The sequence below is a fragment of the Phyllostomus discolor genome, chromosome 4 (assembly GCF_004126475.2).
Source record: "Phyllostomus discolor isolate MPI-MPIP mPhyDis1 chromosome 4, mPhyDis1.pri.v3, whole genome shotgun sequence".
Lineage (NCBI taxonomy): Eukaryota > Metazoa > Chordata > Mammalia > Chiroptera > Phyllostomidae > Phyllostomus > Phyllostomus discolor.
In genome coordinates, this window is record NC_040906.2 from 52,765,121 (window position 1) to 52,784,799 (window position 19,679).

Consider the following 19,679-nt stretch of genomic DNA (forward strand, 5'->3'; position numbering starts at 1 on the left):
TTACTAGGGAGATTCTCTGAGTGCCCATGTAGGGAGGATAGACAGCTTTTGAGCATAAATTAAGCCAAAAAAAAAATGCGATGTGTCTTCTAAGGTTTCTTAATTGCTGAACACAACTGACTAGACGTTTGTGGTACGTTTGTCTAGGATTAATGGACAGAGGGAAGATTCAGAGTACTCAGAACATAAAAGTGTAATAAGAGGGGAATTAACACCTTCCTTCAGATATTTCTGATAGAAAGAGGAGGAGAAAGAATTCTTCAAAAAGAGACACATAATGCACATGAGCTCTTGCTCATGAGAGACTGCAATGCATACTAACTAAGCAGAGGACTTAAGACAAGAATCCAGGCTGATGCACCTGTTCCCTCCTTTTGCCTGGCGCCATCCCACACCTGTTTTGCTCCTTTGGGCCATTGCTGTTGTATAGCCCTGTCATATTTCTTTTTCCCAGCAGTCTCTCTTACTCTGTTAACTAACCTAACACTTCATCTCAAAATGCACTTTTAATCCATTATGTATATGTATGAATGCAACCATATGACCATTATTACCAACAAGACAAAAATAATGAGAAAGTAAGATACGAAGAAAAGAAAATAAATTTATTTGCCTATGGTTTAAAAAGGTAGTTAATGACTACATCAGAATGAACTTAGGATTTCCAACTCTTAATTTAGTGCTCATTTCACTATATCTTGGATCTCAAATACTTTCACTAATAGAACTGAATTCTATTTTTTTTACTTGTGACATTTAGTTTTTCAAGTTCTTAAAAATGCAACACCTTGTCTTCTTAAATCCAATTCCTTAAACACTTATTAAACTCTATCATGTGTCAAATGATGGCATAAGGAGTTAAGATATATCTTACTTGAGGTACAAACGATGTAAAAGCAGATAGAAACAACTAAATAATAATAATAATAATATGATAAATGCAACAAAGAAGGCTTCCCAGGGGAGGAGATTTGTGAGCAAAGTTTTAGAGATACCAAAGAAGAGTGTACTAGAAGGCAGAGGCAGTGGTCCTGGTCACTGAGGGATGTTCTGTGATAAGCTTCCCTGCAGCCTTAATTTTAAAGAATACTGCATCATCCTCCTCACCTTCTTTGAAACTTGGTTCTTTCCTGAGGCCCCCCAGAAACCCTCTCAACCAGGCATCACTCATTCCCCTTCATCCTCACATCGCATCAGGCTTCTCATCTACTGTGATGGCTCAAGATCTTGCATTCTCCTCTTGCGTTCTAATCTTGCATTCTCCTCTCTGTGTGGCTTGTGTCATCTAATGATGCCACAATTTTCCTTCCATTTTACTAGCCTTCACTGCCTTCAATCACATGAAGACTTTGGTACCAAATCAGTTTTCCTCATCACTCCAAGTCCTACCACCCTCCTATGAAACTTCAGTGTATACGTCAACAATGCATCTTGCATCTGAATCCTTCAACTCCTTGACCTAATCAGCTCCTATGAGCACCTGTTCCCAGGACCACACTCTTGTCCTGTAGTGACCCAAAATTATCCATATCTGGAAGTGCTAATTCACATATCTTATATTCTGACTGCCAACTCCTGTCTCCTTTAGTCCCTTCCTTTTTTATCCCATTTTATCAGGCCATTCCTGTCGTGCCTATACATCATGATCTACCACTTCAAAAACTCTCAAGTCAATACTTCTCATTCCCCTCCACATGTCCTTCCATCATACATACCTAACAAAACTTTCATACAAAATTAATCCAATGTATGACTTCTCTGGTTCTACAAATCAAATGCTATTAGAAAAAACTGAAATCAGTTCTTCCACAACCTATTTCTAACCTCAGAAGTCCAGAATACTGCATGGCAATCTTGCTCCAACACCAGCACTCTCTCACCCAAGTCCAAAGTGGTTTTTCAAAACCACCTCCTCACTTGTGAAGTCCCTTCATCTGCCCCAGCCTTCCCCCTTTACTCTAGGGGAAAAAAAAGCTATCACTCCTGCCTTAGAAAGAAGAGAGTCATGTCAGCTGCTTCAGCTTCCTGACTTCTCCCACCCCAAATATCTAGTTAATAAATCCTATCAATCCTTCCATGCACTTTCTTCCTCTGCTCCTTTGTTAATGTCTCCTAACCAGTCTCCCAACCACAGTGCTGCCAGTATGATTTACCTAATGTAAGATTCTTATTACAAGTCAGAATCTTTCAGTGATCACCATCACCTCTCACCTTGATTCCTTCCTGTCTCTTATGCTGTACATGCAATCTCTCACAAGACTCTTTATATAGAGAGAGTCTTATATTCATATTCTATATACATTTCAAATATCCAACCTCTTCTCCATTTCCACTGTCATGACCAAGCCCAGCCACCATCATCTCTTGCCTCCTAAATGATATCACCACATTCTTTCTTATTCTTCTGCAATCCCACAACAATCCCCTGCGATCTACACAACTACCACAATAAACTTTTGGAGCATGTCATATCTCTGCTTAAGAGTATTTAATGGCTTTAATGTATCTCTGTAAGGAATCTGTCTAAAGTCCAAATTCCTTACATGGACCACAAAGCCCTTTACAATATGACTCCTAATTACTTCTCTAGTCTTCTCTCTCATTACTCAAGCACCTCACTTCATGAAATGTTCTAGCACTTAGCAGATGTTCCAATAACACCCTGTATACCAGGGGTGTCAAACTCTTTTTCATCAGGGGCCACATCAGCTTCCCAGTTGCCTTTAGAGGGCTGAATGTAATTTTAGGACTGTATAAATGTAACTACTCCTTAACTGTTAAGGAGTTGAAATTACATTCAGCCCTTTGAAGGCAACTACAAGGCTGATTTGGCCCCTGGTGAAAATGAGTTCAACACCCCTGCTGTATACACTTCATAATACTTAGCACATATACTGCAACTGTTCATTTCTATCTCACACAATGCATAGTAAACTGATTAAGAGAAACTGCGTCCTGTTCACTACTGTATCCTGAAGATCTATCACAGTACCTAGAACACTGTAGGAACTGCATAAATATTTGTTGAATAAATAACTGAATAAAGACGTATAAAAAAGAATAATGTGCTTATGGAGCTTTTAATTAACTCAATGCTGAAATGATGGAAGGTAAAGCCAAAGGAAAAGGCAAGCCCAGATAAAAGAGTGCCTTGAATGCCATTCAAAGAAGAGTAAATTTTATCCCATCAGGACTAAGTCAGTATAGAATCTTTAAGCCATAAGTCATCAGATTTACATTTTAAAAAGACCAATGTCATGATTAAACTAGACTTGGAATAAGGAAATTGATAGGAAAGCAAATGCAATTGTGAAGAGATAAAGGCATACACACAGCAGAAGTGGGAATAATTAAGACAGAAAGAGTGAGAGTTAGGAGACAGAGTCAGTAGAATTTGGTAAGAGACTGGATGTGAGAGGTAAGGAACAGAAAAGGGAAAAAGAAATCCACTGCTTCTGAGTTAGGAATATGGGAATAGAGTAGACCATGCTTTTAAGAAGTTGAGCTGAGCAAAAGACAAAGACTGCAGTTACAGGGGAATGCAAGGCCAAGCGAAGGAAGTTTAAATGGCAAATTTTGGTGTCTTTATGAACTGAAAAGGGACAGACCAGGCAGAAAAACTGAAGATGAAGAGAAAACAAATTTACTTACTGATAAATCAAAGCCCCTGTGGTAATGGGAACAGAATACTATGGCATAAACATAAAGATTATTCCTCTGAAGAAGGAATACTACCTCAAAGACTAGAAAAGAAAGGATTGGTTTTAAGATGCAGTCATTTATCAAGAAATAGAAAAGCAAGGTAGGAAGCTAAAGCAGTATGTGAAAGAAAACCACTGTTTTCTGGTAAGAGGGAAGGGATCTTGGGATGTAGCCGAAGAGTGGGATAGGGAAGGCAAAGGTTTGGAATGGCTGCTAAGGAGACTGGAAGAGAAACCTGATCAAAGACAGATAAATAAATCAATAAGCAGTAACTACAGTCTGTGATTCTAGACCAGCAATTTTCAACCTTTTTCATATCATGGCATATAAAATCTAATTACTTAAATTTTGCAGCACACTAAAAAATATATATAGGGTCCAAGCAGAAGTAACTCCTGCTTAAGGTGGTTGGTAGGGAATTATATGACTATAATAATTTATGGTTTTAATTTGAACATTGCACCTAAATGTCATATGGTGTGCTTGAGTGTAATATTGTTATGTGACAGAATTACATGCTTATGATCTTGTAATAAAAAGGGGGCATTATTTGTGCCAGCCCCTGTATTTTGCCAACCTGACAAAAAAAATAGGTATAATTTTGATTCATTCACACTGACTAAATAGTAAGTTGTTGCATGTTTTAGAAATTCTTACAGCACACCAATGTGTTATGGCACACTGGTTGAAAATTGCTGCTCTCGTCTGAGACACTATTGTAGGAAACCAGTAGTTTATGGAGGTGCTAGTTTACTTAGTTTTATGATTTTTTTCTAGCAGAGCTAGCTGCCTGGGTCTATGACCAAAGGAGGTGGGTTAAATGTCTGGTATCGCAAGTGGAATGGGGAAAGGACAGGTGGGCAAGGCAAGGCAAAAGCTAATGCACTAGGGGAACTGGATTAAAGGACTAAAGGATTAAAAGACTAGAGATCTTTATGCCAGAAGCAAAACATACGAGTGAAAATAAAAGAATTTTTAAAAAATCAAATAATACAGTAGCATAGTAAAGCTTAATATTTCAGAACTAGAATAGCAAAGTATGAAATCACAGCCATGGAAGTCAGTCGCCAAAGTCAAGTGAAAAAATGAAATCCCTGAAGTCGAAGAGGTGAAAAAACCGTAGTCTGGATAGTTCAAATGATATACGTAATATCAGGAAAGATATATAACCTTGAAAAATTATTCAATTAACTTACCCGTAAGGATTCCATGTAAGATTTATGACAATCTATATGTAATGTGTGGCCACAGGTTTGTACGTAAACACCTCCTTCCCAGCCAATTGATATTGCCAAGAGACAAGAACTCTTAAAAAAAAAAAGACAAAATCAATTAATTTTAAAGAAGTATAAACATGTTCAAATATATCCACATAAACCTCTGACTGATTTCATATCATCACACTAATGTGGACTTTGTACTTTTGTGATATAAACTAATATCTAACTTGACAGCCTTAAGGCAATAGCTTTGAACTAGAAATTCCATAAAATTTTAGCTTCTAAAACTCTATGCTCATTATGAAAAATAATTATGAATTAGCCTTTCTCCACCCCATAAAATATAAGCTCTCAATGTTATATTAGAGTTCAGTGTAAACTATGCTGCTCTTGGTTTTACCTGCCCTATATGGTACTTAATCTCTCTGTGATTGACATTAACAATGTCCTTCTTAAAATGTCTACTTCCCTTTGGCTTTCATAATGAGATTCTCTTTTGGTTTTCCTCCCATCTCTTTAACCATTTGATTTAGGCCTCCTTTTAAGACTCTTCTGCCTTCCCCTTCTCTTTCAATGTTTATATTCCTCAAGATTCTATTCTTAGTGTTAATCTTTCCTCATTAAAATTATTCTCCCTAAGTGATTTAATCAGTAAATTCAACTCCCTCTGAGCTGGATGTCTTGCAAAACTGACAGATACAAATATTTAGCTGCCAACCAGAAATCTCCAGTTTGACATCCATCAGATAACACAAAATTAATGTGTCAAAAACTTGTCATTTTCTCCATTAATCTTCCCTTTCCTCTTGGTTTAAAAACTGTATAATCTATTTAGTCACCAAATCAGAAAGCTAAGAGTCATTCTACATAACACCCTTTCCTTTGCACCACAGTCTTAGTTCCCAAACTGTGTGGAATCTATTGCATAGCACATGATGTTAGCCTGTCCTCTTCATTATAATATTCAAGTCTGTATCATTTGTTGTGTGTGGGGGTGGGGGAGTCGGGGGGAGTATTCTTATATAAAGTTTCTTAACTGGTCCTCTTGGCTCTGATTTCATCTCTCCATGATGCATCCTCCACATGGCTAATAACCCCCCAAAAGTGCCTTAACATTTACAAAGGTTTAATATAATACACAATAAAGAAGGGAAACATTATATAAGCTAACTACATACTCATTTGAAATTGGTTTTAAAAGTTAATTGCTTCTATCTCCTCTTTTTCCTACATCTTCAACTTCTTCTCTAATTCCTTCCCTTAAACCTGTAAACAGGCTTAAACATTTCCTTCCAAAATAATTTTGAGTTTTCATTTGGCCTCTATCAAATAGCACTTGGCCCCGAACTTCAGTTCACCCTCTGGAGTCTGTAGCAAATAGATGGCCAAGCAAGAGCAATATGAGGCATAAGGTCTAATATGAGTGACAGCTATGATAAAATATTTGAAAGCCATAAAAATTGAGTAAAACTTTAAATTTTATTTTTATATTAGAAAGAAATTTATACATTATAAACATGACCAGATCATCTTTAAACAATAGTAAACAAAGTTCTGATATTAAATCAAGACTCTTCATGAGCATCTGAAAGTTGAAACTATTCCAGTGCAAAATGCTTTCCTAGCAGATTTAAATATATGTGCAGCAACATAAATCAAATACTCACAGCAGGTGAGCTAGCTCCTGCTGTTATAAATCAGAAAAACAACAGGAGACCTGCTCATCTCTGTTTTATGACTTGCAGCCAGTTGAAGTAGAAGCAGATTGTGGCATTAGATCATTTTAGAATGGTTGGTAGTCTGTTAATAAACAAGCTGCTCTCTTTGACAATGTATTATGAAGATGTAATTAATCTTTCTTTTAAAAAATTATTTATTTACAGAGAGGGGAAGGGAGGGAGAGGTATTAATGTGAGAGAGAAGGGTCAATCAGTTTCCTCTTGCACACACCTCAACCAGGGAGGAACCCGCAACCTAGGCATGTGCCCTGACCAGGAATCAAACCAGTAACCTTTCGCTTTGTGGGATGATACCCAACCAACTGAGCCACACCAGCCACAGCTAATCTTTCTTTTTAATAAAAGCAGTTAAACTAAAATGGCAAGTCACTTGTTAATGTAACTGTTAGATGTGTTATTTTAATCTGCTAGACTCAAAAAAAGCATTTACTAATATGAGACTAATATTTTAAAAACAGTTCAATGATGTGCCCAGCACTGTGCTTAAGTGCTTACCATTGAATATTCACAACCTCAATATTTATTAAAACCTCACACAGTAAGTGGTGTTATCTATTTTACAAAAAAGGAATAAAGGTTTACCAATTTCACTCAGTTATAAATGGTAGAGCACAAGTTCAAACCGAAGTCTATCTGACTCCAGCGCTCTGGTTCTTCCCCTACTGTGTTACATCTCTCATATATAACTCTTCCAGTTTCAATAGTAACTGTACTGTCTAACATGACTAAAATTCTAAATGTCAAATGTATGCATTTGATCAGAAGAGAGCAGAATCTAAACAGTTTAATTCTATAATCAAAATCAGTGTCCACTGATAGTAAATCTCTATACAGTCTATCTTCTGACTACCAAACTTTGGTACTCTTTGCTAGAATAATTAAGAACTCCTATATGCATCTACAACACACATAGCATGTGCTAGTCCCTCAGGAAACTATATAATTAATTAAAGAAAAGGCTCCAGACCTTCAGAGGCACAGTTTAGGGATCACACCATACACGAGGTCTGTCAGGAAAAATTCAGCCATTGTTAATATAATGAGAACAGTTTGTGTGACATCTATGTAACCTGGCAGCTAAGGATAGTAGACTAGAATGTGCATGTGTGAACAATGATAACTTCACTGTACTAGTCAGTGGGGGTGGCAGATGCTGCTGAGTGAACATGTGTACTGTGTGGCTGTCACATTCAAAATGACTGAGCGAGTAGAGCAAGGAATCTGCATCAAATTTTGTGTTAATCTTGTACATTTCTCTGCAGAAATTATTCAGATGGTTCAGAAGGCCACCCCTATGGCCAACTAGTGGTGGCAGCTTCATCACAACAACACACCTATTCATGCATCATGTCTCATGCAGTTTTGTGGTAAAACATCAAATCACCTGGGTGACTCAGCTCCCCTATAGCTCAGATTTGGTGCCCTGCAACTTCTGGCTTTTCCCAAAACTAAAATCACCTTTGAAAAGGAAGAGATTTCAGACCACTGATGAAATTCAGGCAAATACGATAGGGCAGGTGATGGCAATTGGGAAAACTATATGCAGTCTAAAGGTGCCTACTTTGAAGAGTACTGAGGTATCTTTGTACTGTGTACAATGTCTCTGGTATCTAACATCTTCTTCAATAAATGTCTCTATTTTTTTTACTACATGGCTATATACATCCTGGACAGACCTTGTATATGAAAAATAACCATTATATTAAGTACACAAAAGTATCAATATAAAAATAAAGTCTCATAATCACTAACAGATACATAACAAATGTTCAGATTTCAGAATCTATTAAAGAAAAGATCTTTTTCTAGAAATGATTAAGTACTCTGTCTCCAAGAAAGAGACACCCTACTTTTTCTCTCCTTTATTAGATCTCCCCTTCCCTGAAAATCATTTTGCTTTTAGGTCTGGATTATATTTTGATTAAATGAAGTCATTTTTCTATTTGGCTTCAGGATTTACCTTTAACCATTTACTCTAAAGTTATTCAGATTTCCAGTCAGGATGGTGGCATAGGTAAACACACTTCACCTTCTTGCACAACTACAGGCAAAAATTGCAACGAGACCTCAAAACAAAACACCTAGAAGCATCAGAAAATCAAGCTCTATGGAAGTCTGAGAACCAAGGATTTAAAGAAGCCACGCTTCTCCAGATGGGTAGGAGCAGCAGAGACGTGGCGATGGACAGAGAGGCGCAGTGACGTGGTGTGGCGCAGAGAGGTGGTGGAATGGGCAGTCCCACGTTCATATGTGGTGGATAAAAACTGAAGGGATACCTCAGGAACAAAGGATCCCAGCCACAGGCCAGATCACACAGGTGGTGTAGCCCAGGGTTAAAGCACCAGGAAGAGAAATCTCCATAACTACTGGCTGCAAAAACCAGTGGAGCTTGCTGCTGGATTTTCAGGAGACTCCACTTAATGGACTGCACAGACTTAGAATTTATGAGGTTTACCCCCCTCTAAGATTCAGCACCACGGAAACAGGTAAAAAAGCACCAGGTACGTATAGAGAGTATGTGTGTGACTGAAAACAGGGCCAGTGCCAGGAAAACCTTCAGAGGCCAGGAGAGGCATTTTCCCCTTTCCAAGCCCACCCCTACACAGAGCCACAAAATGGTGAAATGGGTTGCCCCTGCCCTGCTGAGTACCTAAGGCTCTGTCCCACACAACTTACAGGTACCTTTTCTACAATAGGCCACGCTACTAAAACAGGGAGTCAAAGCAGCTCTTCCTAATACACAGAAACAAACACAGGGAAGATGCCAAATTGAGGAGACAAAGAAATATGGCCCAAATGAAAGAAAAGAGCAAAAGAACTAAATGAAATGGAGATAAGCAATCTATCAGATGCAGAGTTCAGAGCACTGGTTATCAGGATGCTCAAAGAACTCAATGAATACAGCAAAAACATAAGGGAAGAAATGAAGGTTACACTAAGTAAAATAAAGAAAAATCTATAGGGAACCCACAGTGGAGAGGACAAAGCCAAGTTTCAAATCAATGATTTGGCTCATAAGGAAGAAATAAGCATTCAACCAGAACAGCAAGAAGATATAAGAATTTTTTAAAAATTAGGATAGTATAAGGAGCCTCTGGGACATCTCCAAACATACCAACATCTGAATCACAGGGGTGCCAGAAGGAGAAGAGGAGGAGCAAGAAATTGAAAACTTATTTGAAAAAATAATGAAAGAAAACTTCCCCAATTTGGCGAAGGAAATACACAAGTGCAGGAAGCACAGAAAGTCCCAAACAAGTTGGATCCAAAGAGGGCCACACCAAGACATGTCATAATTAAAATGCCAAAGGTAAAGATAAAGAGAGAATCTTAAAAGCAGCAAGAGAAAGGCTGATAGTTACCTACAAAGCAGCTCCCATAAGACTCTCAGCTGATTTCTCAAAAGAAACTTTGCAGTCTAGAAGGGACTGGCAAGAAGTATTCAAAGTAGGGGAGGGTGGTAATGAGGGGGAAGTGGGGAGGACGGGAGGGGGGACTGGATTGGGAGTAAAAAGGAGAAAACTGTATTTGAACAATGATTAAAATAAAATAAAATTAAAAAAAAAAAAGAAAAAAGAAATTCAACACCCAAAAAAAAACAAAAAAAAAGAAGTATTCAAAGTGATAAAAAGCAAGGACCTACAACCTGGATTGCTCTACCCAGCAATGCTATCATTTAGAATGGAAGGGCAGATAAGGTGCTTCCCAGACAAGGAAAAGCTAAAGGGGTTCCTCATCACCAAGCCATTATTACATGAAATGTTAAAGGGACTTATTTAAGAAAAAGAAGATCAAAACTATGAATATAAAATGGCAACAAATTCAAAACTATCAACTGAATCTAAAAAAGAAACTAAGCAAACCACCAGAACAGAAACAAAATCATAGATAAGGAGATTATTTGGAGGGTTATCAGTTAGGAGGGAGAAGGGAAGAAAGTGTTAGGGAGAAGGTTCAGGAATTAAGAAGCATAATCGGTAGGTACAGAATAAACAGGTGTATGTTGAGAATAGTATAGAACAGGGGGATCAAACTCATTTTCACCAGGGGTCACAGCAGCCTCAAGGTTGCCGTCAAAGGGCCAAATGTAATTTTAGGACTAAATAAATGTAACTACTCCTTAACTAGGGGCAAGGAGCTTGGTGCTGCTGCTAGATAAAACAAGGTGAAGGGCCGGATTCAGCCTGAGGGCCTTGTATTTGCTATCTGTGGTACAGAAAATGGAGAAGCCGAAGAACTTACATGCACGACCCATGGACAAGAACTAAAGGGGGAATTGCTAGAAGCAATGGGGTACTGGGCAAAGGGAGGCAAAGTGGGAAAACCTGGGGCAACTGTAATAGCATAATAAAATATATTTTTAAAAATAAAATGAAATAAAGAAAAATAAAGTGATTCAAATGATAAAATTAAAATCAAGATTATTTGAGGAAAATAATCTAAATAAAGGTGGTAGTAAATTTCTGCAAAAGCAGAACTTAGCACAGTTTTCATTATTTTCTTCAAAATGAAGATATCTGTCCATCTCTGACTAATAAAGTAATATATATATATATGAGGGAGGACTCAAAAAAAAACACAGAATTTAGGGCCTTTTCCCAAGTTCACGTGTCCTGCGGGCCTACTTGCTGGTGTCTCCTTGAGGTCACAGCACAAGAGCAGAATACAAACTGTAGCGGCCAGAGCCATTGCCAGACAGGCATTCAGAAAGTTTCTTCCCCTCCCGGACTGAGTGTTGGTTGAAAAGTGTGCTGCAGAAACTGTAACCAAAGGAGGCATTATACTTCCAGAAAAATCTCAAGGAAAAGTATTGCAACAACTGTCATAGCTGTTGGATCAGGCTCCAAAGGAAATGGTGGAGAGATTCAACCAGTTAGTGTGAAAGATGGAGATAAAATTCTTCTTCCAGAATATGGAGGCACCAAAGTAGTTCTAGACAAGAGGTGTTATTTCTTATTTAGGAATCATGACATTCTTGGAAAGTATGTAGACTGAAATAAATCACTATTGAATGGCATCACGTGATGCAGCCCATTCCATTGAAGTACTGAAATCTTTCATCATGTAAATAATGTCTCTTCTACAATAAACTGAATTTATTTTTAAGAAACCATAATTTATATAAAACACTGCGTATTTATTCTTACATGTTTAAACTTCAGTCACCTTCAAAGTACTCTCTATTTGATGTAATACACCTATCGAGACTTCTTTCTACTGCTCAAAACAGTTTTTGAATACATTAATTTTGATACCCTTTAGTGCTTCTGTCTGTTTTTGTTTCTCCTCTTCTAATCAGCAAACATTTCCCTTTGAGGATGTTTTTTCATCGGGGAAACAAAAAAAATTCGCTTGGGGCAAGATTGGGTGAATGGGGGTGGGGGGGTACGGCATGGGCGTCATGCTATTTAGGTCTAAAAGCTGAACACTCAACGCAATGTGGACAGATGCACTTATAAGTCACCCATCACAAAATGGGTAAATGTAATAGCATAACCAATAAAACATATTTAAAAAAAAAGAAATGGGCAAATGCATTGAAAGAGTCTTCAAAAAAATTCAATGAAACCAAAGGAAGCCTCTTACAACAATGCCAGTCAGCACACTGATAGAGATGGGTTCCAGGAAGACTCACCTAGTAGGGAAAGCCTGTACTACAAGAGGCCCACCCTCTGAAGATAATTCTGGTTTTTTGGGGGGTCCCTCCCTCATATACACTGCAAAACATTCAAAGAATAAACAAAAGAAGTATGAAAGTTTGTGGGTTTATATTTTTTTCCAAATAATAATAATTTCATTTTAAAGCCTCAAAATATATGGAAGCATGATCCTCATTATCTAACCAGAACTACCTTTATAAAGCCTAATACCTGAGCCCTCCTAAATTGCTGCATGAAAGATCATTATGAGCCTTACCACACAGATGAGGAAATTGAGTGCTTATTTGGCCAAGTTCACAGTATTAAGAAATGGCAGAATCAAGACCAAACTAGTGTTTCTGATCTGCACTCTTTCTACACTACAGGACACCTCCACAATTAGAGCCATCTTCTCCAGATTTCACCATAAACCTTCTCCTCAGTCCAAACCGCTGAACCACACTCAACTCTGTCTCCTACCATCACTAGGTCAGTTACTGTTTATTCTCATTAAGCATTCTGTCTTTTACCTGTCCTTTTAGTTTCTTACACACACTCCAGTGCATTATGGGCAAGAAAAAATATATTTGGAAATCTATCCAGATTATGATCTCAAATAGCTAAATAAAAATAATGCTTCACTTTACAATTTAAGCAATTGCTTCTCATCTGTTTACTTACCTGAAGATACAAAATCCAAAAAACTACAGGTGAAAGAAATCCCATTTGATAATCCAGTCAGGAAACATTAAGAATGGTACAGAAATTTTATAAAGAAATTAAAGCTGCAGCAACTAAATAAATAAAATTGGTCTTCTAAGACATATGACAACTGAGTGCTAAATTCACTAGGTACAAAAGCTAGACAAAAATCTACCAAGTTCACAAGAAATCATAGAAGCCATGTATTAAACCTGACCCTACTTTACATTTAAACAGCATTAAATAAGATTTCACTGTATATCTTTATATGAAAGTAAAATAAGGAGACAAAAATCTTCATAAAATATCCATACCATATCTAAAAGTTTTTATAGAGTTAATACTTATTATTCCATTATACTGAATTTGTACACCTCCCACTAAACAAATGTAAAACAAAGGTGTAACATTTATAACCTGAAATGTTTACTTATTAATAGATTTCCATTTTACTATTCACAAATTAATTTTTTCTAATAAAGTTCCAGATTCCAAATTAGAATGACATTTATTAGAAGAAAAAATATAAAACTCTGCCATGAATTTTGCAAACAAAAATACTCATTGATAAAAATGATACTCACATCCTTAAAATAACGCTGTAATAATGAAAGCCTCACGTCGTGAACTGCTGCACATGTGTCCCAAGGGTAAATCTGCTCCTCTTCAGTGATGGGCAGCGTTTTGGGCTCAATGTTGTCACGGCACTGCCCCAAAACTACATTAATGTCAGAGATAAGAACTCATTAAATGACCAGCATACAGACCTGGTTCACCATAAAAGCTGCTATTTACACCCAGCTACACTAATTTTTGCACTATTTGAATGTTGGTAAAGACCCCAAAAAGGTGGTATTCTAGCTCTAACTTCAAATACACCAATACTTAATCTTTAAATAACGTGAAATATGAGTATGAACTCTAGGTGGGTGGATTGATGGAGGATGGTTTCCAAAGTCTGTGGACTTTGAAGGTCTACTGAAAAGGTCTAGAAGTTATGACACTCCAGTATCAATAAACTTCATTTATAAATACACCATCTCTCATGGAAAGGAAACAGATTCTTAGAGGAAAACCTGAGTCCAGGGTTGGGGAAAAGTTCAAGATGAGCCTGGCATTTTGTGTAATAAAGATCAAGGGTAATGGTAACCCTGAGGGGGCAGGTCATGAGGACCTAAAGGAGTTCTGACTGGTCAAATCTGAGAAAATTTCATTACTGAAAAGAATAATGGTAACAGATAATATATTCATTGATTCAGATGAGGAACATCAATTAAAAAGATAAAGGATAAATTGTTAGTGTCTCAATGTATTATCATCCTATAGATCACCTACCACCTTAGCCAAGTGACCAAACCTCGCTGGCCTCATCAACAACAGGACAAGTTGTCACTATGAACCTCATGCTACAGAAGAACTGACTTAGACTCTTCAAATATTTTTGAAGGGCTGGAGAAACTGTCTTAGAGTAAAGGAGACCAACAAGAAATGGCGACTAAATGCAATGCATGATCTTTCCTTGGCTCTTGGATCCAGAAACAAAAACTTTGCTATAAAAAATATTATTGGGATAATTGAGAGAAGATGAACATACAGTATTAGATGTTATTAATATTAAATTTCTCAGGTATAATGATGATACTTGGTTATATAAAACATATCATTGTCTTAAGAGATACAGTCTAAATTATTTAGGAATAAAATGTCATGATGTCTACCATCATCTACTGAAGAGGAGAGGGAAAGAAAAATAATATGACAATATGTCAATTATTGGTGATTATAAGTAAAAAGTATTCAACTTCTCTGTAGATAAAAAATGAAAAGCTGGGAAAAGAAGTGTATGGAAAAAGGAGAAGAACACACACTATAATTTTATAATTGTAAAACATCAAAACACAAAAAAAGGGAGTGGGGATATAAACACAGGGTGCTATACATTATTATAAGACTCAACAGCATAGGAGGAGCCATTATGAGGGGAGGGAATATCAGGTGTATTGTTGTGGGCCTAGGCCCCAAGTTTTGAAGAGATTTATAGTAGCTGCAGAAAGAAAAGAAGCAAATAAATCCTACCAACTACAAAATAATGAATTATCCATGATGTATAATTCTCATACGCTTCTGAATTGGTTTGTTAGTATTTCACCATATCTTTATGTGGCTTTTGTATCAGGGTAATGCTGGGCTCACAGGATAAATTAGGAAGTGTTCCCTCCTCTTTTTTTTGACAAGTCTGAGAATAATTGTTGTTCATTACTTAAATGGTTGTTAGAACAACCAGGGAAGCTATCTGGTCCTAGGCTTTATTTATTTAGATGTTTTTAATTACTGATTCTATTTCTTATTTAAGGTCTGCTCAAATTTGCTAGTTCTACTTGAATCAGTTTGGGTAGTTTGTTTTCAAAACTTACCCATTTCATCTAACACCAAATCTGTTGACAAAATTATTCATAATATTCTCTTACAATCCTTTTTATTTCTGTAAGGTCTGCAGTAATGTCCTCATTTTTGTTTCTGATTTTTAACTATTTGTGTGTTTTTTTTTTCCTTGGTCACTCTAGCTAAAAATTTTGTCCATTTTGATATTGATTTTCTGATTCTCTCTAGTATTTTCCTATTCTCTCTTTCATTTATCTTTCTTCTAGTCTTTATTTCTTTCCATCTGCTAGCTTTGGGGTTAGCTTGTGCTTATTTTTCTAGTTCCTAAAAGTATAAAATTAGGTTACTGATTTAAGATCTTTCCTAATGTAAGCATCTGCAGCTATAAATTTCCCTCTGTGCTCTGTTTTCACCCCACCACCAAGTTTTGGTATGTTGTATTTCAATTTTCATTTGTTTCAAAGTACCTTCTAATTTCACTTGTAATTTCTTCTTTGACCCACTGGTTGTTTAAGAATGTGTTATGTAATTTCCACATATTTGTAATTTTCCAATTTTCCTGCTGTAACTGATTTCTACTTTCATTCTTTGTGGTCAGAGTAGATCCTCTGGATGGTTTCAGTCTTTTTAAATGTATTGAGACTTGTTCCATGGCCTAACACACGGTCTATCGTGGAGAACATTCCATGTCCAGTAGAAGTATTCTACTTCCCCAATGTAGAATACAGTTGAGGAAACTGTATTCTACAATTGTTAGGTTGTATGTTCTATACAAGTTTTTTAGGTTTAATTCTTTCATAGTATTGCTAAAGTGGTTTATTTCTTTTTTTAATCTTCCGTCTAGATATTCTATCCAATATTGAAAGTGGGACACTGAAGTCTCCAACTATCATTGTAAAACTATTTCTCCCTCCAATCTATTTTTGCTTCATATTTTGGGCCTCTGATGTTTGGTGTGTATATGTTTATAACTGTTATATCTTCTAACCCTAACCCTACCTCAAAATACTTTAATGTGGGTGGGAGACGATGGAGAATATTCAGAAAAATCCTTCAAATTAAAAAAAAATAATTTTTTTGTCAACTATGGATGGGCAAACATATCAATTTGCTGTTATGCTGTTTCAAGAATAACAGCTTCTACAATAGCAGATCAAGATATAAGGGCAAAGCTATCTCAATATGCCTTATGCAGTTAAAATATTTAAACTGACAATATTTCTGGGATTAAAGCACCTCCAGATTTTAGAATAACTAAATTGCCAAATGCTGACCTCAGTTATTGGCCACCTAGCCTTGGTAATACACCGCATCATTTTAAGGAAAGACTGTAACATATAAAGAGATGTCTTTGTTAAAAAGTTCTTCCAACACTCATGTCTAGGAAGGTGAGATAAAACCAGATTAAGAATCTTTATTATACAAATCCTAATCGATTCTTGCTATGTAGATCTATAGTTATATCTAGACAAAGACACAACTTCCATTCAATGCATGTATGTATTAATCTGTTACAGATACTTTGTCTCTAATATGTTCGTTCCCACTGAAAAATTACTTTAACTTTACCTGAGGATGCTTGTAATAGGACAACCAGTCCTGTAGGTCTGTCTTCAGAGGAAGGGCCGCTCTGTCCACAAATAACACAATCATACACCGCCTCAGAAACCTGTGGTTCTGCTGTGGTGATCTCCATAGGAATATCATTCTCGGGAGAATCTGAGAAGAGAAACCACTCTTTAATGGAAATGTGAAAAATTAAGTTCAAGTAATTGTGAGCTTCCATACCCATAAAGTTATAAAATATTAAAATTCTGGAAATAATACCTTGCTAAAATAAAATATTTACTCAGAAAAAGATAATAAAAAGCAAAGAGTTGATATAATGAAAGACCTTAAATAATATATGATTAAAAACTGCTAATATTGTATCATTCACATACAAAATTGAAATGGAAAACAAAGAGGCAAAGACATTTTTATCAAAAAAAGCTTTAAAATATTATAATTTAAGGAAATTGCTTTAATTGTCTTTCAGGCACCTCGGAAGCAAAATTTATAACATTGCAGCTCTCAGGGGGTGGGAGAAGAATGATGATATTTACTTGGAGATAAAAAAGGAACAAGCTATTTCTCCTTCACTTTCAATTCTAGTGATTGTATCTTGGCAACAGTAATTATCAATATATTTATTTATGTAGAGAAATCACTTAAATATGACCATATATATTCATAAAGCAGAACTGCTATAGAAAGTAACAGTAATCCTCTGGTGGCATAATGTTGATAACAGCAAGAAATAAAATACTTAGTTGATAATGATTTTCTGATAAAGACTCTTAAATTCACAAAGATCAGAGGCATATTCCACAGTTACAAAGGAATCAGTAGAGGGGGTTGGGAAGACCAGAAGAGCAGAAGTGATTTATGGCTCACTTAAAAGAAGAAAACATACCTAAATAAAGATGCAAAAATACATGACAGAAATAGAAAAAGAAAGACATCAAGTTCAGATACATTTAATAAGAATCCATGCAGATAAGCATATATCTGACAGATACTGAAAGTAACTGAGAGGACAAGTGAAAGAAGCCTAAAATAAAACTTTGGATAATATCTGGTATTAATGGAAATAAAAAATAAGCCAATAAAGAAATCAGAGAAAAATCAATAATATACAAGTAGAATCAGAACAAGAAATCTCAATGTCTATGAAAATACGATTAATGAATCAAAATGAAAAGATTTCAAAAGAAAGTACCAAAGGCCATGAAGACTTGATATGTGGTTACTGGTTTTTAGGAAGAAAATTTTAGCACAGAAAAGAAAGGATGTGTCTGCTCTCAGGTTCAAAGGAGAATAAACACCTGACTTAAAGTGACATGAAATAATTCAGGCTCACCGTAAATGCCAAAGAGATTGCATTTTATTAACTCTGTCTCACTCGCAAAGATAGTTTTCCTTATCTTTTTCCTTTTTTTTTATACTGAAGTACAATCAACTTGAAAATTTCAAGGAAATCCTAATACTAAAATGCAATACTAGAGAAGCTGCTAAGTCTCATTTTCTACAGCTTTAAAATGTAAAGCCTGACAGTGCAAAAGGGATGAACATAAAACAGAGGACCTCTTTTCATGCATAGTAATATTATATTTGAATTCTGACTCTAATAATTAGATAGTAATGTCCATCTTTATTTTTCTTCAAAAAATAAAAAGATCATGGTTTATTTCTTTTAAAAAAAGGAAACCACTGCATCTATGTATTGTAATATTATGTTAAAATATGTTATTGGCAATTTATGATTGATTCTATCATTCTGGTACATTTAAAACAGAGTTAGATTCTCTTCTCATGCTCTGTGTTCCATCTTGGGACCTCCAACCTCCTAAATGACTTTTTAAATTTGCATACATTAAGATTCACTCTGTTGTAAAGTTCTGTGGGTTTTGACAAATGTACAGTGTTATGTACCCAATTTTATAGCATCATTCAGAATAATTTCATTGCTCTAATAAAATCCTCTGTGCTTTACCTATTTAGCCTCTCACCACTCCGAACCCTGGCAACCAATGATTTGCTTACAGTCTCTATAGTATTGCCTTTTCCAAAATATCACACAATTGGAAACATACAGTATGTGGCCTTTCCAAACTGCCTACTTTCACCAAGCAATACGCATTGAAGATTCATCCACATCTTGCATGATTTGATAGTTCATTCCTTTTCATTGCTGAATAGTATTCCATTGCATGAATGTACCACAGCTTATTCATATACTGAAGGATATCTTGACTACTTCCAGTTTTGAGCAATTATGAATAAAGCTTCTATAATCAATCATGTATAGATTTTTGTGTGGACATAAGTTTTTTTTAAAGAATGAGTATTTATAATTTATCTTTTTAAGATTTTATTTATTTATTTTTAGAGAAAGGGAGGAGGAAAGAGAGGGAGAGAAACATCAATATGTGGTTGCCTCTCATGCACCCCTGAACTGGGAACCTGGCCCCGCAACCCAGGCATGTGCCCTGACTGGGAATCAAACCAGTCAGGGTTTGATTCACAGGCCAGAGCTCAATCCACTGAGCCACACCAGCCAGGGCCTGGACATAAATTTTTACATTAGTTGGATAAACACTAAAAAGCATGATGACTGGATTAAATCATAAGCCTAAGTTTAGCTTTGTAGGAAAATGTCAAATTCTGACTTCCAGCCAAGATGGAGGCATAGGTGGATGTACTGTACCTCCACGCACAACCAAGATTAGAACAACAACAATTTAGAAGCAGAA

At 36.2% G+C, this 19,679-nt stretch overlaps 1 protein-coding gene and 1 pseudogene across 6 annotated transcripts in view; one reads left to right on the plus strand and one right to left on the minus strand.

Annotated features, from left to right (window-relative positions):
• UBR3 (ubiquitin protein ligase E3 component n-recognin 3) overlaps positions 1 to 19,679 on the minus strand; it is a 203,918-nt gene that overhangs the window by 57,836 nt on the left and 126,403 nt on the right. For all 6 annotated transcript variants that reach the window (XM_036023319.1, XM_036023318.1, XM_036023323.1 and 3 more), the window contains 3 exons: positions 16,954 to 17,103; positions 13,587 to 13,720; positions 4,899 to 5,009 (listed from right to left, as the gene is read on the minus strand). In XM_036023319.1, coding sequence (XP_035879212.1) covers positions 4,899 to 5,009; positions 13,587 to 13,720; positions 16,954 to 17,103 — 395 coding nt within the window. The remainder of the gene's footprint in view (positions 1 to 4,898; positions 5,010 to 13,586; positions 13,721 to 16,953; positions 17,104 to 19,679) is intronic.
• Positions 11,223 to 11,934, plus strand: LOC114494018 (annotated as a pseudogene).